Raw genomic sequence first — 25,316 nt, 5'->3', positions numbered from 1 at the left:
GCGAGCTTTTGAAAGGGGAATAAAGGAGGAGGGTTGCGATGTTCTCTAAAATAAATGAAGAAAATAAAAAAGAGAAAAAAATTTATATATATAAAAAGGTTGGAAATTATCAAGCGAGCCGAAAGATGACGGGAAATTCGGTCGTCGGGACTGGGGTTCACGTTACCATGGTAACGGCACGCCCTCGCACGCTCCTTGAAAAGTGCTTGAAACATAACAATTGAAATGTGAAGAGTCTGCGCCAGAGAGATGGAGCGAATGTTTTGACAAGACTTTCCACTTTTTTTTTTCTAGACCTGAATTGAATCTACGTCTCTCCTGTAGTATATAGATTTTTCTCTCTTGTCTAGACATTGTATTCATTTTGCTGTTTTTCCCTAGATTGTATTGCAGCGAACGTGTGTGTTTCTTGTAATATGTACAAATAGTGGGGAGACGTGGCAATAAGGAGACAGATCAAATGAAACAACGTAAGAGATGATTGACCTATAGAAGTAACAGTGTGACACGCAAACACCTGTATGTGTGTAGTAATATAATAGAAACATAGAAATTAATTTTTTTTTTTTACTTTTTTAAAATACATTTAAGGTGAGCGAATCAGACCTTTGGTGGGTTTCGAAATCTAATGCATTAAAAATGGCCGATAATAATAAGAACATTTCAAACGATGTAAAATATGACGGGCAAGGCATCGGGGAGAGAGGTGTTTTAGGTGGGGTAGGAATTATGTAAAAGAAACATAAAAGATATGTTGAGAAAATGAGTTGTGCTATTCAACAGAAAACAAAACTATGGCCTCAGTTAGTGAACTGGGAAATCGGTGGCTAGGGCCATTGGATGGTGGACAACATGGTGATGATGGTGATGGTACTGGTGAGTGGCATCAACGATAACGCTCGTATAACCGGGCGGCTGGGCAGTCACGAGAGAAGCTGAAGAGACTAGGCCTTCAGCTCCAATGACGGGATCTGTGGCACCAATGACGCTACTCGCCGTGTAAACACCGCTGTAAATTCGTCCCGTCTGATCGTGATAATTGCTGCTGGATGTTCCACCATTGGTCTGGTAATTATCACCATAACTGCTATTGTTGCTGCTGTTACTGTTGTTGTTGTAGGCCGGCGGGGGAGGCAGACTGCAATTCGAACTCCCATTTAACCTGTAAGTAAATCAAACCATGAATATTTTGTTGTTATAATTGTTTAGAGAATTATTTGTGAGTCGGTTTAAATGGATCTCAGCAGAACGAACGCCTATTTGTTATTCAATATTATTATTTCGAGTTTCGGATGATTGTGCAGAAATGTGTAAATTTAAAGTAGCTGCTGACTGTGCAAATATTTTTGTTTCATTTGAAACAGGCCATTTCGTAGGTTAAAAAGTGGCCAAAAATGGAAGCTCAGTTTTCATTAAACAGAACCTCAAGGGTAACTCTTTTTAACATCCATGTTTTTTTGTTTGGAAAGGGTGGATTTTAGATTTCCCAAATTTTAAACAAGAATATGCTTTAAAACTAAATCTGAATAAACAAATCGAAAACAGAACGGGCGGTAGCGAAAATCTGTGCGTTTTGGCTAGGCTCCCAGCAATGCCGTGAGTGTTGAGTCCTCCTTGGATTAGTTGGCGGGGATTGACGACCACTCCGACGCCATCAGCGTACGGTAGATGGAAAGGGAATAATAATAACGAGAGTTCGTCACTCTCTCCAGACATACAGAAGAGCTTTAAGGCATGAAAAGCTCTTCCCCGAAATCCCGAAGAGGAAAACCTGTGTTGTTTCAATTGATCCCTCCACCTAATGCTACGCCCCTACTTGTTCTTGTGAATGTTTGGACGGCAGTGATCCACAACGATCAAGTAGTATGTATAAATGTATACGTTAGGTCTACAGTTAAAAAACGATGGGGGAAGTAAGGCCACGTGACCTTTTGCCGGAAGAAGAACCCCCACCCAAAAAATGTAAGAATTTTTGTTTTTCCTTCTTACGCGAATAGTTCAAACAACCGTAGTGGATCTTTTTTCGATTGTCCCAAAATAACATTCCAGTCGTAACGCGTGTTGCTTTTGGCGTAAAGAAAATAAATCAATGTTACGCATGTTCGACTCACGTTTGCGACTGTTGGGTGGAGTCGTCATCCGGTGTATTGTGGTGTTGTTGCTGGTGCTGGTGGAGGTGGTGTTGATGTTGTTGGTGGTGTTGGTGCTGCTGATGGCCGTGACTGTTGCTGATGACGCTGATTCCGGCCGGATGGTGTTGGTGAAGAACGCCCTGCATTTGCTGCTGTTGAAGCTGCTGCTGTTGGTGATGATGATGGTGGTGGTGTTGGTATTGCTGATGGGGATCCTCGCCCGATGTTGCCGGTGAAACAGGTGATAATCTGGAGGAGGGCAGCAATTGTTGGTGATGGACGTGCTGGATTTGCTGCTGATGCTGATGATGCTGCATCAATCGTTGGTGACTCTCGGGTGAATTCTCGCTGCTACTGTACATATCACTTCCGGCAGCTTCCATTGCTTCACCTGGTGAATTGTATTATTGAATTACAGAGGCCTACATTACACATTTTCAACCAAAATCAATTACCTTCGCCTAAATTAGTGTAGTGCCGTAGAGTGGCCGAGCCGGGATAGGCCGCCATATTGTCCGTCTCGTAGTAAGGATTGTAAAGATCACCCCCAGAGTGGTTGCTACCACTTCCGGTAGCAGCTTCAGCCACCCCATTCGGCCCGTAATTGTAGAGTTGGACTTCGTTGCTGTTGTAGGCCGAGTACATGGTCGACGTCAGGTACTGCTGATGATTGCCCGTCGAAGGTAATCCATCGTTAACGTACCGGTAATCCATCATCGGATTGCTGTATTCATCTTGCAGTGGTGGAGGCAGCGGATTCAGTTGTACCGGTTCGGCAACGATACTTCCACCACTGGTGGTTGCTACGGCCGCCGTTATCGTCGGACTCACCGGATAGGGAGACACTCTAGGCTTGGTTTTTCTAGCCGGCCTGGTTTTACCAGTCCGTGAAACTGGTGCGGATATTACGGCTGTTACGGCTGCCGAAGCCACCGAAGACGGTGAAGAAGAAGAACTGACCATATGTCCATTTTCCGTGGAAGAAGAGCACGCTACATCTGTTCCCGACGTGTTTAAATAGGTTGAACTAGCAGCCGACGCAGTAGCCATTTGCTCTGTTGACAATTGGAGTGATTGCGCCTCGACATCGCTAATAATTAGAACAATAAATTTGGCAATGAGGCGTAAAGTTAATGAAAAAAGGGGGGAAAACAGTTGTTCTTCTACCTGAGGACATAATTGACGGCGACGATGCAATGCGGTCGTGACGATCGGCTGTTGTGAACAATGGTTGCGTACGATTGCATCCAGACCCATCCGCCGTCTCTGGTCAGGAATCGGTAGTATTTGGTTGTCACTTGACCCTTGAACAAAACTGGACAACAACAAAAAAAAAGACAAGTAAGAAATAATTTTTTTTTTTTTTTCTATTTGACGGATATGTAAAGTGATGATGTGTTGTCAATGAGACACGAACTTATCGTTAAGACTTGTGAATTCGAAATATTCTCAAATATGTCCAGGAAAACGTGTCTCGACTTGAAATTCTTATGTGATTACGTGATGCTTGACTAAATGTACAGTTTTGTGTTAAGCATGTCCAAAATTGACACGATGGACGTCAATGACAAAAGACAGGCGAGTTTCTTTTTTTAATCACTTACGGGTGTGATGAGCGAACCGCATGTGGAGCAGATCGCCAACGTGGATGTATTGATAGAGCGTTTTTTCGATGAGGTCTTGAGGTTCGTAACCGGTCAGATGGGCGACTCGGGCGTCTAAGAAGATGAGTCGAAGATCGAGCGATGCTCGGAACATGAACATGTTGGAATGAAGTTTCAATTCCGTAATGGCCGACGGCGGAAGCGAATGGCCGACAGCCACCAATCCCATATTCTGAAATCCGACACCGCCATTGCTGCTCGTTCCACTACCGTCGGCTGTTGTTGCGTAAACCGAATCGCCATTTGCTACTGGGTAGGGACGAACTTTCAAATATCCCGAGCAGTGAATCACCTTTTTTTTTTGGAAAAGAAAAACATGCAGCTGTTGATTAATTTTTGTTCGTTTTAAAACATTCAGACATGAATGAATTGACGTTTAACGATTCGAATCGAAGGCAGCGAAGGAAATGCGAAACGGGTGGTTGTTAAATTGGGGGAGGGGGTTTCCGCAAAGGGACCAGAGAAACGTAAAAAGCTGTAAGGGATTTTTATTTTTCTAGATTTCTTGAAACGATGGTGAAATATGAAGAAAAGATTTGTATTTGTTCGTAAGTCATGCTTTTTTTCAGATGGATGTCGATTGATGGTCTATTACAACGTTCTAGATGGGAAGTTGTGCTTGATTTTTTTATGATTTCTTTTTGGCTTTTTAACGAGTTTTTGACCCTTTTTGATGGAAATGGCGTCGTAGCAACACGCAACGTGGCACCTGGCAGCCATTTTGATGGCAACTCGGGCGGAGTGGCGCACTCGTTTTTATTTCTTTTAACGGCGATAACTACTTTCCTTATAACTTTTTATGTACGTTCTTCTGTAAAATTCCGTAGCATATTGAAATATTGGAGGAAAGAAAAAATCGAAATTGAAATCGTGCAGCGTGGAAGAAGAAGAATGGCTTTTTTTTTTTTTTATGTTTTCAAAAAAGAGAGGCGCTAACAAACGACCAGGACAAAAAAAAAAGCTTTAGCGGATTAAACATATAAATATATTTATAAATGCTCTTCTCTAATGCCGGTCTTCTTTTTTGGAGGGGGACCATTCGTCTTTGGCCGCCATTTCATCCCGCTAATTCCTCAACAGAGTCAAATCTCGATGTGCCAGTCACGAGACTAGGAGGCGTTAAAATTTTTTTTTCTTTTAATATACAAGAACAAATTGTTTAGCCCCTACGAAGATGAAGGTGATGGGCGGTGGTTAACAGCCGGACGGAAAGAAAAATATGGGCGTTCAAAAGGCGGAGCTATTGAAGGGGGGAACCGCATCAAGCGCGTACACAAGTGCCCTTTTTTTTATACCATCCGTCCAGTAGCCCTATACTTCCTACCGTACATGTAGCCAAGTGGTAAAACGTGCCTACGACCATAGGCTCGGGGATAATCAGAAAGAAAAAAAGGGGGCCTAAGAAACAAAAAGGGAAATGCGCTGTTTGCTGTTGGGCGGCTGTTGCGCGCAGTACCAGTCAAAATTCTTAAGTATATAACTATATATGTAGCGCGGTAAAAAAAATTGTACACACAAGAGTTGAGTGTAAAGACATTTTTCTGCGCTTGTTGTCTCTTCTCGTTTATTTTTGAAGGCCTAACAGACCCATAAATAAGACGGAGTCCTATCCAACAACAACAGGACCATCAGCTTTGAAATGGTGTGGGTCTTGTGGATTGGAAGATGCGCGCGTTGTTCGTGAGAAAAGCAAAGTTATTCGGTGTGTGTGTATACTGTGATATTTTTCAGGGAAGATGTGACAAATATCTGCGATAATCCGGCAGAGGTGCAGTTTGAGGCCCCTTTCCGCCTCCTCCAGCGGAATGTCTTTTTATTTTATTTTTTTTTAAATCTAGAATATATGCTGTATATTTAGATATATAGACGTATATCTAAGCTGTTGGGAGAATCGATACATTTTTTTTCGCCGCCGTACCAGCAGTTCGTGACTTTTCCTCAACGACCAGCTCAGCAAAAATCGCGCATGGGCTCTTTCTCTCTCTTTCTATACTGACGTTATATTTATACGTCCGGAAAAGAAATATATGGTAGCAGGAAATGTTTGGTGGGGAATGGGGGAAAAAAAGCAAATTCTCAATGCAATCAAGATTTTTTTTTTTTTTAGCCCTCGTATTCTTTTGTTTAGACAAACTTTTAGGGTCCAACTAGAAAAATCATTGGATCCTTGTTTCAATTGCTTTGCAAGACTTCTTTTGTTGGTTTTTTTTTTGCGTGGCAAGAGAGCCAGGTCAACTGATTTGCATCTTTGAACGAAACAAAAAAGAAAAGCCTGGGAGCCAAAAGATGACCAGATACATCAAGTAGTCGTGCTCCAGACTGGTTTTTGTACGGGTACTACTCTTATTTTAGTATGTTAATAAAGAGCGGGGAGGAATAGATTTTTTTTTGGGGGGGGATGATCAAAAGGCTTAAGAAAACAGTACCTTGTAACCTCCAGTTGTGAGTCCGGCGTTCCTTTTGGCTAAAACGCACTTCATCCGAACGAAGAAAGCTCTTTCCACTTCAAATTCTGAACAACAAAAAAACAAAAAATTTTTATGCTAAATTGCTTAGATACAAACGAACGTAGTACAAACAAATTTTGAGAAAAACAACGAACCTTGAACGACGGAGCCAGAGACGGTGGGATGAACGGTCAGGACGGACGTCATCTCTTCGTGATCGGCTGGATGGATGTACTCGTAAATGGAATTTCCAGTCAACTCCACCTGAAACAATTGTTCAAAATGAATTTCATTTTGCCAAATTTCCAGCTAACTTAAAACAAAAAAGAGGGGAAATCTGGTGTTACGTAGGCCTAAAGAGGGAGACCATTTGTCAGGTCATGACTCAACTACACACGTGTCGCTTGTCGTCGGCATGTGCCACACGAAGATGCTTCCCTTCGAGCATCCTGACGATGGATTAACACACTCGCAAGTGTACGGAGTTGGGTGTCTTTGCTTGACCTTTTCGGCCTGTTGTTTCTTCTCCGTTCTTTTTTGCTCAAGATATATGACAACCATTCTGTTAACGAGCTATAGGCTACTGGAATGTTGCAACACTTTAAGGGAGTGTGTGTGGAACGATCATTGGACACCAAACAGCACGCGACAGAAGCGCAATAGATAACGAATTTTCTCTTTCTTTCTTTTTTTTTTTTTTAGAAGGGAACTCCGAAGATGACCAAACTAGCGAAGGTCCGGATCGAATTGTGTGTCCGGTCGGGATGGAGCAGTTAGACGGACTATTACAACTATCGAAAGGGGGGAAAACATTCTAGCACAAGACACTTTGTTCTGGGTGAGTTGTACCATCCTCTCTCTTTATTCCTCCTCCTGCGTTCGTGCAGCACAACCAACACCAAGCGTTAAGATGTACTGTATATGTATGCCACATTGCTGTATATATATCTAAAGGAGGGGCCGTCATTGTCGGCAAAGAAAAACAGCACACAACCACCCACGAAACGTGCATTCGTGCTGTTCGCGTTCGTCCGTGTCTTTAGTCGTCAACTTGCATTTTCCGACCTCCCCGTAAAAGAAAAAGAGCCCGTAAGGCAGCCACAGTCCGGCATCCAACTATTTTACACGCATCTATTCGATATAAAGTTGCACTAGGTCGCGGTGGATTTTTATTTTCTTACCAACGTAAGGGAAATCGACGTACGTAACGCAAAGGATTGTCGTGATTATGACGTCATCTTATTATTATTTTAAAAAAGAAAATGTTTTTTTTTTAAGCTACCTGACTCAAGCCCAGGTGAACGGAAGCCGTTTCCGAGATGTACATGATTTTGCCGTCGGGAGCCACGACGAAAATGAAACCGTCCAGGGTCTATTTTAACAAATAAAACAGAAAAGAACAGGTTAGTGAATGGGGTAACCGCAGTTCCCACGCTGGTTAACACATAGGGAAATGCGACCCGTAATGGCTCAAGTTCCTTTTTTGTTTTTTGTTCTTTTTTAAACACCAGCCAATAACAATAATTGTTTTTTAAAGCTGAGATTATTTAGTTTTTGCTAAAGGAGAAACGTTAACTGGATGTTTTTTTTTTTTTTATTAAGCGGAAAGCATGTTTCCGGTGGAGGGCGTTCAGTACCTTGTTACCTTGCGCCACTCGTTTTAAATGATTCATTTTTTTTTACGCAAGTCCGGTAACAAGTTTTGATTCATGACTTTTTTTTTTTTGTGCGTCCGTTAATTTATTCAAGAAAACCTTTTTTTTTTTAATGGTTGGGTCCAGCTTCCCTTGTTCTCTCGCCTGCCAAAAGGTGAGAAACAATGTGTGGAAACGACTCCATTTCATTTTTTCTTTCAGCCCCCGTCTTGTTTTACAACTTGTGATTTATTTAAAATGGAAAACAAAGACAAGGGGACCTCTTTGAAAAGGTCCCCCTTTTTTTTTCTTTCCATCTTGGCAAAGACATAATAGATTTGTGATGTCTGTAATTCAATATACTAAGAGCCTGTGGAGGAGGAGGGAATTAGTTACAGTGAGAAAATGATTTCTTACCTGAAGTAAATGAGAGCCGAGTTCTTTAATGCAAGTTTCTCGAGGATTGTTGCACAATGGAGCCGATCCCCATGCATCTCCCAGACCTATCCAAAAAAATTTCAAATTTCAAATCAATTATCTGCATAGAAATTTGGTAAAGGAACATAATTATGTTCCCCTATACATTTATCGAATTTCTATACATTAATTGTTCATTAAAAATTCACAATATTCACTAATTAGCGCAATGAAACGTCCCGGATCTATTTCAATTTTTTTCGCGTTTCTCTCACTTTTTTTTTTTGAATGAAATTTCTTATCGGGTTCAGTTCAATATCCAATTTCATTTATTTCAACTCTCCCACGAATATTTCGAAACGGGAGGAAATGTGATTGTAACCCCTAAAAATAATTTTATCCAACAAAAAAGAAAAAAAATCCATACACCGGACTGTTAGATTATTCCCACACAAGTTTTTCTTGGTTCGTCTTATACACCCGCATATCCGTCCCGTGTTTTCGAGTGGGTGGCCTGATGATGCGTCACTGATAGAAAAGCCCCCCCTCATTTCTTTCATCCTTTTTTTCTACAGCTCCTAATGTTATTCAAATCTATTTTTTTTTCTTTATTTTTCGTGTTCCGATTCAGCACTTCCGTCTGATCAAAGCGCAATGAAAAGAGAGCTCTCCCTCCTAGCAGGCGGAACAAGATTGTGATAGATATATGGTCCATTCACTCGTCAGCTGTTCTCAAAAAATTCGTATTTTTGATGTTTGAATCTTGTCTCTGTCCCATCTCTTGTTGAGGATGTCAAATCACGAAAATAATAGGGAGGGAAAAGAGTTTTTTTTTGTTCGCTTTTAGTTTCGCACTTATTGGGTGAGAATAATCATGGGGCGAAAAAGAAGAATTGTATATACGACTGCGTCTATGTACCATCTTGTTAACGCTGATGGCGCGTGCTGTTCTCCTTATCAGTGCAATAGCGCCAGGACCATCTCTTTTTCCTCTCGTTTTGTCTACACGACACCAAACATCTTTTTGAATGACTTATTTTTTTTTTTTCCTTTTTCTGTGTGTGGGCGAAAAACAAATTGCAACGTGCGATCGCTTCAATAGACGCCCTTCCGGAGGGGGGGACACTGTATGGGGTAAAATTATTCCGCGTTGTTGTCAATTTTTTTGCAGTTTCTAAAATCAATCATTGGATATATTTCAAAAATCACACAGAGTGGGTAAAAGAGAAAAAGGGGGGTTTATTGATAATCATTTCTTGCAGGGTGGAGTCACTGTCAAGGATACCGCCCATCCTAATTATCCATCCATCCGTCTTAGTTGAACTGAACAGAGTCTCTTATGCATCCCCAACAAACATCCGAATTTTTTTGGGGAAGAAAGGAAAGTTTTTACATTTTGATTGTCAACTTGTTTAAAGGGGCGTAAAATCAGCGTTGCCAAATAATGAATAGCTAAAGAAAAAAAAAAAAGGCGGGCGGATGGAGTTGGGAACCGAATCCACGGCACACTCCCCTCAATGGGGGGTCTTTCAAAAAAGCTTATTCTATTCCGCCATTCTCATTGTGTATACCCTTCGGCACCCCTTATTATTTAGTGGGAATAACCGGTGGCATCATCAACCCAACGACGTATTTGTGTGATGATATTATTTCGTCTGTTTTTCCTCGTGAAGGAAATCAAAAGGAAAAAAAAAATGGCGAGAAGGGAGAACAAGTTGCGCGTTGTGTCGTCGATTGTGATGTGTTGTTATTAAAAGGCGCGTGCCGCTTGTCCATTGCCCCCCATCGAGTCACTAATGATCCGCACCAGTAAATCATAACGAGACGACGACGTCGTCCCAATCTCCCACGCAGCATCCGATTTTTTTTTTGGGGGGGGGGAGCTCCATCTTTTGTTGTTTTTTTATTTGTTCATCTTTCTTTTATTTTTAATTGTCGAAACAATTTTGGTGCGATTGAATTTGACAAGGAAAAATAAACTTACCATCGGGAAAGACCTGTCTCATTTTTAGGTAGGATGTCGTCAACCGGATGACGGACGCTTTGTCCAGCTGCGACGTGATGGCCGACGGTAGCGGCAACATTTTAGCCAATTCCATGAACTCGGCGTTCTCCTTCTCCCGTCGGGAGCGCGCCGCGTTCTTGCTCTTCTCCTTCATCTCGACTACGATTTAAAAAATATATAATAATTCAATCACACATTTAAATTCAATCAGGTGTTTTTTTTTTTTAATTCAGCTATTAAAATTAGCGTGTGAACCGAGATACATGTTTTATTGGGTTTACGACACCTTGGCAAAAAAAAGGAGGTTGATTCTAATGAGCCAGGTGTCCCAACACCTTCGGCCTATATAGGGCCTGTAAATCAAGTGATCAATCACGGGAAACAGTTTTTGTGAGAAATCGCGGCAGGTCCTTTTTTGAACCCACAACAACCTTCCTTTAAAAAAAGGAGTGAGCTCTTTTCGGCTAAAAAAGCTAAATGTGCAGGCCTACATGGTGTAGCTACAATTCCCTTGAATGTCGTTAAAAAGTACGATCCCTCTCTTTATTTTTTTTCGAGTATGACCTGTTGTTGCGGCCAGATGGGCGTGGTGGACATGATCGAAGGGAGGTTTGATGTCTCCGTGTACATTCGCACCTTTCTTTTGCTTTGCATTTGCTACTGGGGTAGGTGTAGGGAAAGAGGAATCAATCGACGTACGAAATATTCCCTTTAGTCTCATTTAAAAGTTTAAAATTGCTTTGATTTTTTTTTTTTTTTTTGCTCGAGTGTCGTGTTACACACCTGCGCAGCTGTTTGCAGCGAAAGAAACTAAAGCGACGAAGAGAGTCCGGTTGTTTTCCTACTTTTTTTTCCATTATTCGAAACGCTTCGGATTTCGCACCATTCGAGTTCGAACGAGAGAAGTTAAAAACGGACCGACGGGTCACTCAACTTTGCCCCTCCATTTAAAAAAAAAAAACACATTTTCAAAAAAAAAAAAATCTAAGAAACGTGTATAACCTTTTTCTTTCTTATCTACATCACACAGACATTTTTTTTTTTTCAAACGTTTGAAGGGTGCTATTCCAATTACTCGTTGTACGTCAACTTCTCACTCCGTGATTTGCCATTTTTCGTTTTGCACCGAGTCATTTGACACTTGTGCTTCGACTCATTCTTTTCCTATTGTATTTATAGGAGCCCCGTTTTTGGTGACCAGAAATCCGACCATATGCGACGTGTAAGCCACACGCGCAATTACATCATGACGTAAGTAAACCAATTTCTCTTTCAAATCCTTCGATCCATTAACTCAATTGCGGGGGGGGGGGAATCTCAATTGCAAGTCTGCGATCATGTGTTTAGGCCGTCTCCCCTTTATATATAAAACGCTCTCTTGGGGGAAGGAGGGTGTTAGGCCTAAAAACATTTAGAGCGTCGGTCTTGTTGACACGACAGATTATCTAATGCGTACATATGTATAGCTGTGTATACATTACATCGCCTTGCGATTCTCGAATTTTTTTTTATTATTACAACAATGCAGTAACTTTTAAAAGAATAATGTCGTTACCTTTAACTATTGGAGAGGAAATGGTTGTGATGGCGTCGGTCGTCGTCTTGAAAAAAAAGAAATTCTTTTTGTATTAACGAACAAATAATTCCTGCACTCAAAAATCCCGCCGGCTGTTTTCTTTCTTTTTTTTTTTTTTAGGCCAAGTCACGTTTAACACTTGAAGGACAATCTGTTGTCCAGTTAATTAGACACTGTTGACCGAAGAAGGAGGGCAACATACACACACACACAAAAAAAAAGAGAGGCGGAACTCGATTCTCTCTTTTTTTTTTTTTTTTATTGTGTATGATGTTTATTTGTTAGATCTCTTTTTTTTTTCGCAGTAGCGTGCGACGGCAGCAACTGGTCGGCTCGGAAGCGGTGGCCAGTGCGTGATTTTTCACCGTTCGGCCGTCGAGCACGCTCACTCGCTCACTTAGTCAATCACTGTGTGGGGCTATAGTGTGTAAGGTGCTCTGGAGGGATGGTGTGCAAGAAGCGCCAAAGGGACTCCTACGAGAAGAAGAAGCACACACACACACACACACACACTCACGAAAAAAAAAAAAAATAACTCGAAAATCTGGGCAGGGACGCGTCAAGTCATGCACCGACACACACGCACGCACTCACACACACACGACGGGAAATAAGCAGCTTAAAGGGACGAGCTTTTTTATGGAACTGAACTGACACACGGCGCAGCACCACTCGGCCCCGGCACGCAAGTATATAGTCTAAAAGCAGTATAAGAAAAACGAACACTTTTTTTTTTTTTCTTCTTCTTCTTTCCCTTTTTCTTTCTCTAATTCCACACACACACAAAAAAAAACCCACCCCGAAAAAGGTGGGGGGTGGTGGTGAACGAAAGGGGGGGGGATACGCACAATAACGGAGTGGTAGACGTTGTGCTGGACAGAGAAACGAAACCACGCCTATTTCTCCTCCCTATCGTGTTGCACGGACTTTCGGTCCGTTTTCTATTTCTCGGGATTTTGAAAGTTTTTTTTTTTTGAGAATTATTATTTCGAATTTCTTTTGGTTCACGTCTTTTTTCTTTTATTTATTTATTTAGTTATTTTTTTTTTCATTTCGTTTGGGGCGGGGGGTGGAATTGGGTTGGAAACAGTAGCGCACCTTAACGAAAATTTGCGGAAATGGGAGGAGCCGAGGGGAGGAAGGGAGGGATGTGAGGGTTTGTAAGACCTCCTCTATTTGCACGTTATTGGACCGTTGGAATCTAAAGGGCTTCCAATGAAGCTCCGCCTTTTGATCCCGTTTGATTTTTCGTTGATTTCATTTTTTTTTTTTTGGTGGGAAAAATAAAACTAATTTCTTTTTTCTTGGTCTTCTTACTGTGTTTGAATCATCTTCTCGCGTTTTTTTTCTTCAGTACAAAGGCCAAGGAATTTGGACTTGACATTTTGAGAGGAAGGTCGTCTCACTTGTGTAACACAACGCAAACTGATGTAATGCGTGCCATAGCAAAATCCGACTAGTAAATCCCGACCGACTGTAAAACATATTTTACTTCTTCGCACCTATACACGCGTTGATAAAAAAGATTGCGGGAACATTTTAAGAAAGCCGTTCGTTATTATTATTTTATTGACGCTTCTCCTGCTCTGCTCGACCTTATTTTTTCCAAGTTTTATTTGGTTGTTGTGTTTTCTCTTTCAGGGGAGCCTTATCGCCAGCGCAGCTGTGCTAGATAAGTCATCAAAATCAATAATAACCATTTTCTTTTTTATTTGTTTGTTGTTTTTTTTCCCGTTGCAGAGAGGCGCAGGAAGTTCCATTTATTTGCATCTACCAGCCGTCCGTCGCGCTCTCGAGGATTACAGGTAAACCTTATTTTATTATTATCGTTATTCTAAAACATAGAAATGAACAGAGTCCACGAATGGACACAGGGAAAGGTACAGCCAATTTTTCTAATCATTTTTAGAATACAGTAGCGATCAATCAGGTGCTCTGAATCGATAAAATTTCGAACGGCGCCAATTGCAATCAGAATCAAAGTGGGATGTGCTTGCTGGTGGTCCATTCATATGCGTCTTATCTGTGAGGTAATGCAATCAGACCCATCTGCCCCGTTGCATAAGGATTAAGTGGTCCGTCGTTCAGTTGACTGAAAATGTCACTCATCACCCGCACATCAATAAAAAGTTCCCACAAACACATTCCCGGCTGACCACCGAGCTACCGATGCAAACAGCGGCAGTCAGAGAGATACATCAACCGAAGTTAATCCCATTCAAATCCCCCCCCCCCCACTGGATAAGAGGGGAACAACGAAGCCGATAGGTGGAAACAAAAAAAAAAAGTTAGTAGTCGTATCATCAGCAGAAGCACGAAGAGTATGGCAAACACAAAGATGGGCCATGATGATAATGGGTCTATATATGCAGAGCAGCGTTTTCGTTCGAAAACCGGAAATGACGTCATTGAGTTCAAATAATTATTCAAATAACAAGCTTCTATCAGGTGGGTCTTCTAGTCACGCTTTTTTTTTTTTAACGTAAACGGATAGGTAAGAACGTTCAGCTCTATATCAGATATCCGTAAAGCATTGCGTTCACACATACTGGCCTTCTTTCCCACCCCACTCTATTAGGCAATGGACACCCCCCTGAAATAAGTTTTTGTTGATTTTAGATGTGGCGCCACGCAGTCTGGAGCTACGTATTTCTTACCTGTGATTGTATGTCGTGCACACCCCACTCCCCTCCTCTTTGTCGACTCTGTTAAGAGCAAACAAATGCTACCCTCCCAACATCAGCCACAGAGAGAGAGAGAGGGATTCCTGTGTCTATTTGTTTTAGCTTAGAACGTTCTCAACCATCACTTTAACAGAGATTCTTTCATCTTCTTCTTCTTCTTGTGCTTTTTATTTTCTTTAGAGTGTAGGTCAACATCACGCGATCCGTTTCTCTGCGTCCACCTCTAAAAAGTTGGTCTTATTTTTAGCTCTAAAAACTCGTTCAAATAGTCAAATGATGAAGGGAAACGGGACCCATTTTTTCTTTAACTAATTAAAGAAAATTGGATTTTGAATCTATCAGTCGTTGGAATATGTGATCGGGATTGACATTTAGCTTGTGTCACTCTATTTCGAAAACAAAAATTGACATTGACACTTGTGCGTAGGTTGCTGTAAACGTCCTCTCTTAGGGTGTTGTGTGTAGGGTGGTATAGATGGGGGGGAGGGAGGGTTGAAGTGTCAATATTCAAGGGAACTGGAGCCAGGCTGTCTGCCAGCTCCGGAGACGCTCGTTGCGACGGAAAAGAAAAAGCGACCGGGAAAATGCCACGACATGGCATATAGATAACAAACACATAGCGCCGTTACGAGTCGTATACACGTACAGTACAAAAAGGTATCTTATCGCGACGCTTTGCCCGCGTTTAAAGATCAAATAAGACCTTCCCGCATGAGAGAGAGAGAGAGAGAGAAAGAGAGAGAGAGAGAGAAAAAAAGATATTCCGTTTTTTTTCTGTTTTTTTTCCGACTTACAATTTTAAGTTGATAATTTCGTGAATGGTGGCGATATTTTTTGCGTGTTTGATTTAATTTATTCATATTTTTTTTTTATTATTAGTGGAAAATGTAATTTGTAATTCATGTATGCCGATGGAAAGTTGAATTTCTAGCCACTGTTTGACAGGTGATATGCACCGGTTCCAAACTCCGTTGAAGAAAAATATGGTGGCCTTAAGAGTGTCGGGACTTGAGTGGTTGATGCGTAGATTATATAGCAAATGCGTTATCATCGTGTACGATCGTGAGCGTGATTTGTATGTTATTGCATTTTGGCGAGCCCGACTTGCTCAGATGTCTCACGAATTATTATTGCGGGTTTCTTTTTGTGAAACCGTTAATGTTAGACTTCCATGTACCCTGAAACAGCAATGCTCACCTGACAACAAAATAACGGGCGCTAAGTGGCTTGCTTATCAGCTGTGGAGCTGGTCATATTCATATAATTTTTAACTGCTCTCGAAAGTTCATTTTTTTGGCTTGACATACTGAGAGAGGAAAAAATATCTTATCCATAATAGTCGAGCCTTTTGCAGCTTATTCAGCAATGGTCGCCGCTTCTGATGCACTTATTGTAACCGTTATCGTGGGTGGTGTGGGGTTTCTAGCATTAATTACATGTTATTCGAATGTTGCGTTGTCGCACGTACTCGCTAAATGTGATTGAGGTGATCCGCCAAAGTTCTTGTGGTACTATCCAGAAGCTATCGCCATAAGTTGGCCGTAATAAATACAAAAAATGTGATGGAAATAGTTACACATTCGGTAGCGAACAGAATGGTAAATTCCGAGCTTAGGTGATTATGATTTGCATGTTTGAATTCTGATTTGGTACCTGTTAATCCAAGTGGAATTTAGATCAGTTTACTTCCGTTTTTTCTTTTCTTCTTTTTTTTTTTTTTTTTTTTTTTTTTAGGTTTTTTTTGTTTGTTGTTCAATGAACGACGTTCGAAACCGAGAAGGAAGGACGGTTTGTGTGTCGAAAGAAATTAAGTCAGCGGATGTTTCTCACGCTGTTGTAACAGACTCACCTGTATAGGCGTGGAAGGCTAATTAGTATGCCTAAGCACGATAACTTCCCGCCAAGTGAATAAACAGATCATGTCGTTGACTTAATCGTGGCTTCCGTGTAAGGAAAATTCTGGTAAACTTCGTAGGTCATTTAAATTCTTTTTAATCCGAAAAAATGTATTGTTTTATTTTTATTTTTTTCCAGGTGTTCTAGTTGACTACATCGCAATCTATAATATCTTCTATCAGACAAAGCTCTACCCTGCTTGGGTGAAATAATTGATAAAGTTCCCGATATACTAAGTGCAAGATCTTCTTTCAATGACGCTGCCTGCTGCCAGAATGGAAATGTCCAACGCCATCTATCAAGGTAGGAATTTTAGTAATGTCACTAGTTCCTAGATGTCGCGAGACGTTTATTTGCAGACGGTAATCCGGCGTGTGATTCTTGTTGTTGCTAAGTCGAGTTCTATTTGACATACCCGGATTTTACGCAAATATGTTGCGAATTATAAGTACGCTGAGAGTTTCAGCGCAGCGATCCCTAATGATGCTGGGTGAAAAATCAAACGTTTGTCGTCCATTGGCGTCGGATGTTCGGCATCAAGACCGTCGTTCCTTCTGCAATAGTCTGCCTTCTTTACAAAAGAAAATGTATGAACGCTGTTCAGAACTATTTCAACCAATCGGTTATTCAAATGATTCCATTTTTGCAGGATATCTGTCACGTTTGTAAATAGAGAAGGCAATTCCATGCTAGTCAAAGCAAAAGTGGGTGATACATTCCTGGATGCTGCCATCAATAATGACGTGGACCTAGAAGGTTTTGGTTAGTTTAAGATAGTGTGAATTAGGCACCTGCTTTAACGAAAACTAACATGATGCTGCCTTCCCTCCCAGGTTTTTCTCTTTCCAAACTGTTTTGTCCCAAATTATACCCCAATGAACACCTGCTTTTCACACAAACATTGCTTAATTTTAGGAAGTAGAAACATTCTTAGGAAGATTACATTTTGTTTTTGTAGGTGCTTGTGAGGGCACACTTTCATGTTCAACATGTCATATAATTTTCAAGAAGGAAGATTTTGATAAACTTCCAGATAAACCATCTGATGAAGAGATGGATATGCTTGATCTAGCATATGGGCTTTGTGACACGTAAGTTTAATTATTTTTCATCCTAGAATCATGTGTAAAATAATAACCTATGAAATATTTATCACAGATCACGCTTGGGATGTCAAATTACTTTGACAGAATCAATGGACGGAATCGTCGTAACAGTCCCGGCTCAAGTAGCCGATGCGAGGAACCGATAGCACTTAGCACAAATTTATAAGCTGTAATATACTTTTTCGAGCATTACAAAATACATTATAAGTGCAAAGGTCCATTTTAGCACACCAAAATTGAATGTTCTCGATAAGAAGGATACGTCATGTGGAGAGATCCTGTAACGGTTCTTTCGACATTTGTATTCACCCAGCTAGCCGAATACGAATGCAAGTTCTGCACGGAGAAAACCGCCCAAAAGCAGTCAGATCGCGTTAGTATTTACGTTTTTGTTCGTTGCTGTTGTTATTATATTTATCAGTTCTTGTTGTATTTGCTCATTATGTTTCGTGATTCTGTTTAAACAGATTTTAAAGGTGTGACCCTCGCAGCATGAGCTGGGCAATGCCCTAACCCACATTATGGCGATAATTCGGAGACAAATGGTAAATACGATGAATTTTTATTCAAATTTTGATTCTGTTTATCGTCTATTGCCATATTTGCACATCCTCGATATTCTCAGCCCACGAGAACCAGGTCGCAAGAAATCCTCAGTTCTGCGTTCTCAAACCCATCGGTCTAATTTGACACAGACCGAGCTTAGAAGAGCTCAATAACTTAATCCATTTTTGGGTATGTGACCAACATCCGGCTTCTTAGTTATTGAACTTTGAAGGAAGATTCGTTTGCGCTTCATTTACATTTGGAATTGTCATTATATAGCGAAACGACTGAAGACCGTGGTATATTGGTTTGTGTTGTCATTATCAGAAACCAACCTGCCGCTCATCTGACCCTCGCAGTTTGATAAAGAAACAACATTACGGCACACGGAAAACTTCGAGACGTTTCACTAGGAACGCATTATGATTTAACAAAGACAAGAAAACTTCCCTAAGTGATTATGAAGGTACGTCACGTCCCACTGGTGACTTCCTATCTGCACTTCCGGGGTAAAAAAGCATCAGGTTGACATCCCTCTTTACTGAAGTTCAGTATCTCCGTGGCCTTTCCGGAGCTGACATAGTTCAAGAGCTTTAAAAATGAAACTTCTGCGAGTGATCGTCTTTTTAGTATTGTTAGTCGGTGTACTGGCCTCTGTTTCAAACATCAATTTGAGCCCGACTGGAATTTATCCTGAGATTTCTACCAAAGGTGGTCTCGGCGTATCAATAGCGGTATTGATATACATGCTCTTCTCCGAGCTAGGCTATCTTCCGTTCAAATTTAAGGGAAGGAAAAGGAGATCTGCCGTTGGTCAACTTTCGAATCGCATTAGGCTTGGAGACAGAGATGCTATCTTGAAGGTTAGACACAAGTAATCAATGCCCTACGTGAACGTGTTATACAGTATTCATCCTCTTTTACAGTTAATCCTGTCGATGGATCGAAGTAACTGCCTGCTTCGCTTCCTATGCGAACTGGAAGGCACAAGAATTGAGGCAACGAAGAATAACACTTTGTTGGATCCAGCCTTGGAGGAAGATTTAATTCTTTTAAAAGTAGCCAAGTACGTAGAACGACATTGATTACCCCTAAGCAGAAAATGAGCTTTCCTTAATTTACATCTGACGAATAATGTTTGCATCTCGTAACAGGCGTAATATGCATCCGGCTGAATTGATGAGAAAAGATCCCGGTTCTCCAGCTCTTCCTTTTGAACTAGCCGTTTTCACCGGTTCCCAGGGCCTGGCAACATGTGCCAATGTATTTCAGGCTTGTCCTTACAATATTACAACTATGCAAGGATTTTTAGGCGAGGATTTCACAAACGATATGTAATTTTCATCAGTGTTATCCATGTCACGCACTTGCCTATCATCCCAACTTATTTATTAAATTATTATGAAAACACCTAAAATCGCAAATTCCTTTATTAAATGAGAAATTTTAAACCAATTATTACCGATCCCACAAATACACCAGGGGAACATATTATTTTAATTTTTCCCACATGATTTCTTTTACATCCGTCTGCTAACCTTGTTCCATTGCAGACGGTGTTCAGTAGAAGGTTGTTTACAGTTTTAAGCTTTAGTCACGGCGGGAAAAGCCATCATATTTGTGGTATTTCTATCGTTTTCACGTATTATTCGTGTAAAACAAAACTTTCAGAGTTAAAAATGAGCTCTGACGAAGATTGTTGTATCCTACCGAGCAAGCCGTCATATTCTACTGTAGTATCCGGTCAAAGTAAAATGAATTCTGATCGAGTACCAAAGTTTACCTGTCCAATGTGCCCTCAAGTTTGTGAAGAACTATGTATTATGGAAGCTCACATTGAAAATGAACATCTAAATGTAAGTTAAAATGTTGTCTAGTGAATTACTAGGTGGCAATTCAAGTGTGTTTTATTTCAGGATATGGATGAACAAATTTCCAAAGATACTTCAAAGCCATTCAGCTCTGCCGTGCATTCTTGTCCACTTTGCAGCCAAACATTTAAAGATACATTATTGCTTGAATCTCACTTTCGTATAGAACATGATGTATTACAAAATGAGGTATAGTTGTGTATTTACATTAGTTTGGCCTATCAGCATATACCATTTTTAGTCATATAGTTAGTTTCGTGGTTGTTTTAAAAATAGTGTTTTTATAGGAACCTACATCCCAGGTGCAAATTCAGATATTGTCTTGTCCTGTTTGTTTCTCTGAATTCTACTCTGAGGAGCTACTTGCACAACATGTCAACCTGCATTTCTCAACAGATATACCCAATGGTAACATGCAATGTTCATATTTTTCTTTTTGGATGAGGTGTATTAGATTTCACCCTGTTAAAATGTCAGACGCTGATGAAGAGCTTGCCCGTAAGTTGGACCAAGAAGAACGATTTTTAATGGAGAACAAGGAACGTGACGATTTCAAGCGACTTCAATCGATGCATGGTTTCGATCAAGGAAGAAGTCTGAATCGACAGTGCGATGCAAATCTTTTCAAATCTGTCGAAAAAGGGAACATGTCTGCTGTAGATTATCATGAAAAACGGATTATGCTTAAAATGAGTGAAAAAATCGGACTGGATGATGGTTCGTCAGCCACTCTAGGTAGAACATAAAGCAATCAAACTTTGACTTACTCTCATTAATAACGTTTTGTATTGCAGATATTACAAACCATATCAGAAAGCTTGCGGTGGTACAATCCGCGAACATGTGTAGTGCGGTTGATCACTACGCTGCATCTTTCGGCGACTCTGGTTGGGGTTGCGGCTATCGGTAAAGGTGAAAAGTGTGTTATAACATCGCGACTATGTCGAGTAAATTTCAAGTAACGACGTAGGAACCTACAGATGTTACTCAGCGCACTTCTTCGTTCTCCTCAGTATGCCGACCGACTGGTGAACCTTTGTCCTTCAACATCAACAGCCTCCGATAATTCCATCAAAGTCCCGTCCATTTCTCGACTTCAATCGGCAATAGAAGAAGCCTGGAAGATGGGATTTGATGAACAAGTAAGTAGACTTACTTTTAAACCACTTCATACCTAACGTTACTTTTAATGCGAATGCTGGATAGGGGTGTGAACAATTAGGAGGCAAGCTGTCTGGTACATGTAAATGGATTGGCGCAACAGAAATAGCGACACTTCTGGCTTCATGTCGCATACGGTGAATTAATAAAATCGTAAACGTTTATTTTATTGCCAACACTTTTATTGATACCTACCATATTTTTCCTGCACAGATATCGTTTGATAGATTTCCATCGACCTACTTCTCCCGACGGTAAACTACACCCTGCGTTATTCGACTGGGTAAAGAAATACTTTGAGGAAACGTCTGAATTTAAGCCCCCATTGTACTTTCAACACCAAGGTATGAACAGCCCTATATTATTAGTAAAAATTTATGTTTCATTCAATTTTCTTTTTCTAGGTCACAGCCGCACGATTATTGGCATTGAAGAAACGACACAGGGAAAAGCACGTCTGCTGATACTTGATCCAAGTCACAAGAGCGATCAGATGCGTCTTTTGACGAACATTTCCGGATCGGCCCAGAATAAACCTGCAATCGCCAAAAAGATTTTGGTACCTATGGCGGCGTTAAAGGCCAAGCAATATCAAATTGTTTGTGCAGACGGCGGCTTCGCTGATAGTGAACAGGAGTACTTGGTGAATTGCTTTCAAATTACAGCAAGTTGAAAAATTTAGAAAAAATAATAACAGACCTTTTTCTGAATGATATTTGCAGCAAAGTCGTGTAATCCGTTCGACACGCATTCCGTAACTGATTTGGCGAAAACTTACAGTTGGCAGAAATGTTGTGCACGCCTGGGAAAATTTCTGAGACTGCATAAAGCAGCTACTGTGTCTAAACATAATATTTTGTAGGGTAAAGTAACGCCCATTTACCTCGTTGTTACGGCGTTGCTTGTAAGTAAGTCACTTAAAGGAAAATGCATGATAAATTTCCCTAATACTAAGTATGTTTTGTATCTCCAATTCAAAAAGATATCCTTGATAAATTTTGCCCTCTACATACACATGATTAGTCATTAGTGAGATATCTTTTTCTTAGTGAAATATCTTTTTTACCAAAAGTCATGTTTTGTTTGCTCCATTTACATGTAAGGGCCTATCGTCATTTTCACACAGGTGCATCAGTTAGTGGCAGAAGTAATTTGTATTAAAGTGTCAACCTTAGCTCAGTGGTTTAGTATCAGCTGTATAAGTTATAAATCGTGCACAAGTAACGGCATGACCCTCTACGGTCTTATCACAAGTCAAGTGGAAACGGGATGGCAGAAAACAATGGGGCCCAGGTATGCACTTCAACGTATATAAATAAAATACTGTAAATTCTTCTTCGACTCGGCCGCTTACTCGTTACCTTGATTTCTTTTATACCAAAGGACACTGAATGGCTAGGATTGCATGTTTGCAAAATAAACAGGATATGCTTATTATATATGCTTTTTCTTTCCACCATCTTTCTTTACTAGGTAAAAATGGTTCTTTACGGAACTTCCATCTGTAAATTTTGCAAACAAGTAGTAACAAGAAACAGTTATATATCAATGCTCAATTTTTACATACACACCTGGTTGTTGACAGAATTGAAACCATTTTTCAAGCTGTGAAGGGAACCATTCAGCTGGCCGAAAATCCATAATATTCATGAGGAAGCTCAGTCTCAGGTGTAACTATAAAACACTAGGAACTATAAAATTATAATAACCTGAACAACTAGTATACATAAAGCAAACTAAAAACCATGTCTGCTACTCCCAGAATGATAAAAGCAATTGGTACCTAAGAATAATGGAAAATGGCTTATGATTATTTCACGAAATAAAAATAGTAGCAGATTAAAATCATTGTAATATGATATACCTGGTGGATTGGTCCCAATAGGTATAAACAAAGAAAACCAGCTGTCCAGGCAACCCATGGTAATTCCAGTTTTTCGAGTAAAAAATATGGTCACTAACTTTTCCAGATGTATAGTTGTAAGCTGTTGTGCCAAACTCAAGCTTGAACATGCAAAAGAAAGATTGATTATGTTATATTAGGGATTGGAAGTGTTTTGGACTGGGATACTCGGTTGGGCCTTGAACAGGGGGGCTCTTGACAAGGGACCCTGCTACAAACAAAAGGCAATCGATATGAAATGTTTTTTTTGTTTCAATACATACGTGAACACACGCAGCAGCCGTTAAAAACCTATAAATTTTGGCTAAAAAATGTTCTGAGTACAGAACATAACAAAATTATGAAAAACGAATTCAATCATTGATTATTATCAGCCACAGCAGAGGTACAACAGCGTCATGATCAACTTATTTATTACCAAATGTTCTTTTAAGGTGTTATTAAATAATAAATTCAGTATTTGATTAACTTATTGATTCTTAATTAGATGACTCCCATTTGTTTCTCGTCAAATTATTTCATTTTAATAAAATAAATTTTATGATGGGCTTGGCAACGATGTATTTTAACTTAATGGCGCCTTGGCGCGCTTAGATTTCGCAACTCTTTTCTCATTCGAGTTTTGGTAAAGAACGGCGAAAGTAGGTTTCAAGAAGAACTGCGAAACGCCTTCCGAGTTAAAATTAAGAAAATCACGGTAAGGCATTAGTTTTTGTTGTCAGTTATACAAAAATATTGGAATTATATAATTACTGAGGTCAAAAGGTGTAAGAATAAAGGTCTGACGAAGAGAAAGGTTTGCCCCTTTCTCTATCATGCACGTGTTGGGTTTCGAAGAATGGTGAAATAGTTTCGATTCACAATTTAGCTATGTGGAGGCAACTTGACCTCTTGTCATAATCTAATACCAGTAAATAAAAAAATACCATATGATCTTCTTTGTTATACTTCAACAACAACAAAAAAAACAAACTAGAAAAACCCAAAAGTATTAACCATGACATCACTTTTCTCATAGGTAAAACTTTTCATGTGCTTCAAGATTAAACCATGACGGACACTGCTACACATGTGATTCAGGTTATGCTATTGATTCTGACATTGGTTGCTGATCAGTTATTGGCATATCCTGTGACACCCACGATATCCAGTGACAATCAATGTACTCCAAAGACAAGTGGCTGCTCAGTTTAAGGATATCCTGGATGATAGGCTACTCTTGTTCGTTGTCTTGCATTTGTATCACCAGTGTATAAACAAGTGCTGTCAGCTCAAGTCATTCAAACCTGTCAAGATGATGTCCGTTTGGTGAAACACTGGAACTGACATAAAAATTTTGTTTCAATGACATACCACATCAATGTGATAAAAAGTGTCAACATTCCTGCAACTGGTGTGAGAAGATTGAGCAACCTTATCTAGACATGGTCCTGTATGACGTCAACTCTCCAAGCATCTAGGTGAATCACGCTTCCTAAAGGTAGGCAAGCCTGTTTAATTACACTTCTGTAGTCAATGGGCGTGAGTGCATGGCCATTCATACTTTGGAATTTCGTAAACGTGCTGAAGAAAATTTCCACTTTTCCAAATGTTTTTTTACTGCGTTTTTTTCATTTTTGAATCGAGGGGGGTTCATTTTTGTGCGCTAGATGGCATCACTTTTCGTGCCTCACTGGTGCATCCCGAGTCACCATTCCATTATAGGCTTGTTTCGCCAAGACGTCTTATGTCTTGTTATCATGTTGTATTTTTCTCGCTGAGAATCTATTCATTGTCATTTCGCCGCCAACCCAGCAAGCAAAATCTTTTTATTCTCATTTGCTGTTTTGCAAAAGTTTTACTTTTTGGAAATGTTTCATGCTAGACATGATTTATTAATTGTGCTTGACGGAATTTTTTATTTTGTTTCTGTTCGTTTTTCCAACTGCGGTCTCACGTTTTGAACCCAGGCCGAAGACGTTTTAACTTGAATGTCTCTGTGATAGACATGATTTATTGATTGTGCTAGTTGACGGAATTTTTTATTTTATTTATTTTTTTTTTTCCAACTGAGTTCTTACGTTTGAACCCAGGCCAAAGAAGTTTTAACTTGAAATGACAGATGGCAGCAATTTTGCGCCCCTGATACATTATATCCTTTTGATTTTGCTTATTACAGGCCTCTTTGTCAAGACATCTAATGTCTCGTTTGTTTAACTTCTTATAAATGAATCTATCTGTTGTCAATTTACGACTAACACCTGCTGATTTAGACTTGCTAGATTACAAATGATT

The 25,316-nt window shown here is 40.2% G+C and overlaps 4 protein-coding genes across 5 annotated transcripts; 3 read left to right on the top strand and 1 right to left on the bottom strand.

Annotated features, from left to right (window-relative positions):
* Window positions 1-359: 359 nt before the first annotated feature.
* Window positions 360-12,410, bottom strand: LOC130686676 (protein single-minded-like). Of its 2 annotated transcripts, XM_057509818.2 has the most exons (11): window positions 11,855-12,410; window positions 10,279-10,458; window positions 8,295-8,380; window positions 7,526-7,615; window positions 6,399-6,507; window positions 6,223-6,308; window positions 3,737-4,088; window positions 3,300-3,447; window positions 2,588-3,222; window positions 2,112-2,523; window positions 360-1,162 (listed from the first exon to the last, which is right to left on the bottom strand). In XM_057509818.2, the coding sequence occupies exons 2-11, from the start codon at window positions 10,451-10,453 to the stop codon at window positions 805-807; spliced, it is 2,451 nt and encodes an 816-aa protein (XP_057365801.1). In that variant the 5' UTR covers window positions 10,454-10,458; window positions 11,855-12,410; the 3' UTR covers window positions 360-804. The 2 variants fall into 2 exon arrangements, with proteins under 2 accessions (XP_057365801.1, XP_059353611.1); XM_059497628.1 differs by lacking the exons at window positions 7,526-7,615; window positions 8,295-8,380; window positions 10,279-10,458; window positions 11,855-12,410 and adding an exon at window positions 6,591-6,835.
* A 4,380-nt stretch (window positions 12,411-16,790) lies between these two features.
* LOC130686667 (adrenodoxin-like protein 2, mitochondrial) lies at window positions 16,791-17,776 on the top strand. The gene is made up of 4 exons (XM_057509804.2): window positions 16,791-17,042; window positions 17,105-17,217; window positions 17,414-17,546; window positions 17,614-17,776. The coding sequence occupies exons 1-4, from the start codon at window positions 16,888-16,890 to the stop codon at window positions 17,705-17,707; spliced, it is 495 nt and encodes a 164-aa protein (XP_057365787.1). The 5' UTR covers window positions 16,791-16,887; the 3' UTR covers window positions 17,708-17,776.
* A 677-nt stretch (window positions 17,777-18,453) lies between these two features.
* Window positions 18,454-19,589, top strand: LOC130686633 (uncharacterized). The gene is made up of 3 exons (XM_057509766.2): window positions 18,454-18,970; window positions 19,034-19,173; window positions 19,262-19,589. The coding sequence occupies exons 1-3, from the start codon at window positions 18,707-18,709 to the stop codon at window positions 19,443-19,445; spliced, it is 588 nt and encodes a 195-aa protein (XP_057365749.1). The 5' UTR covers window positions 18,454-18,706; the 3' UTR covers window positions 19,446-19,589.
* Window positions 19,590-19,700: 111 nt separating this feature from the next.
* On the top strand, window positions 19,701-22,059 carry LOC130686609 (zinc finger-containing ubiquitin peptidase 1-like). The gene is made up of 10 exons (XM_057509727.2): window positions 19,701-19,963; window positions 20,024-20,167; window positions 20,266-20,386; window positions 20,456-20,713; window positions 20,773-20,884; window positions 20,949-21,120; window positions 21,185-21,276; window positions 21,353-21,483; window positions 21,544-21,782; window positions 21,862-22,059. The coding sequence occupies exons 1-10, from the start codon at window positions 19,787-19,789 to the stop codon at window positions 21,895-21,897; spliced, it is 1,482 nt and encodes a 493-aa protein (XP_057365710.1). The 5' UTR covers window positions 19,701-19,786; the 3' UTR covers window positions 21,898-22,059.
* Window positions 22,060-25,316: the final 3,257 nt, after the last annotated feature.

The sequence above is a fragment of the Daphnia carinata genome, chromosome 2 (assembly GCF_022539665.2).
Source record: "Daphnia carinata strain CSIRO-1 chromosome 2, CSIRO_AGI_Dcar_HiC_V3, whole genome shotgun sequence".
In the NCBI taxonomy this organism is placed as follows: domain Eukaryota; kingdom Metazoa; phylum Arthropoda; class Branchiopoda; order Diplostraca; family Daphniidae; genus Daphnia; species Daphnia carinata.
Note: the sequence above shows the minus strand (reverse complement) of the source record. Positions and strands in the feature narration are given on the sequence as shown.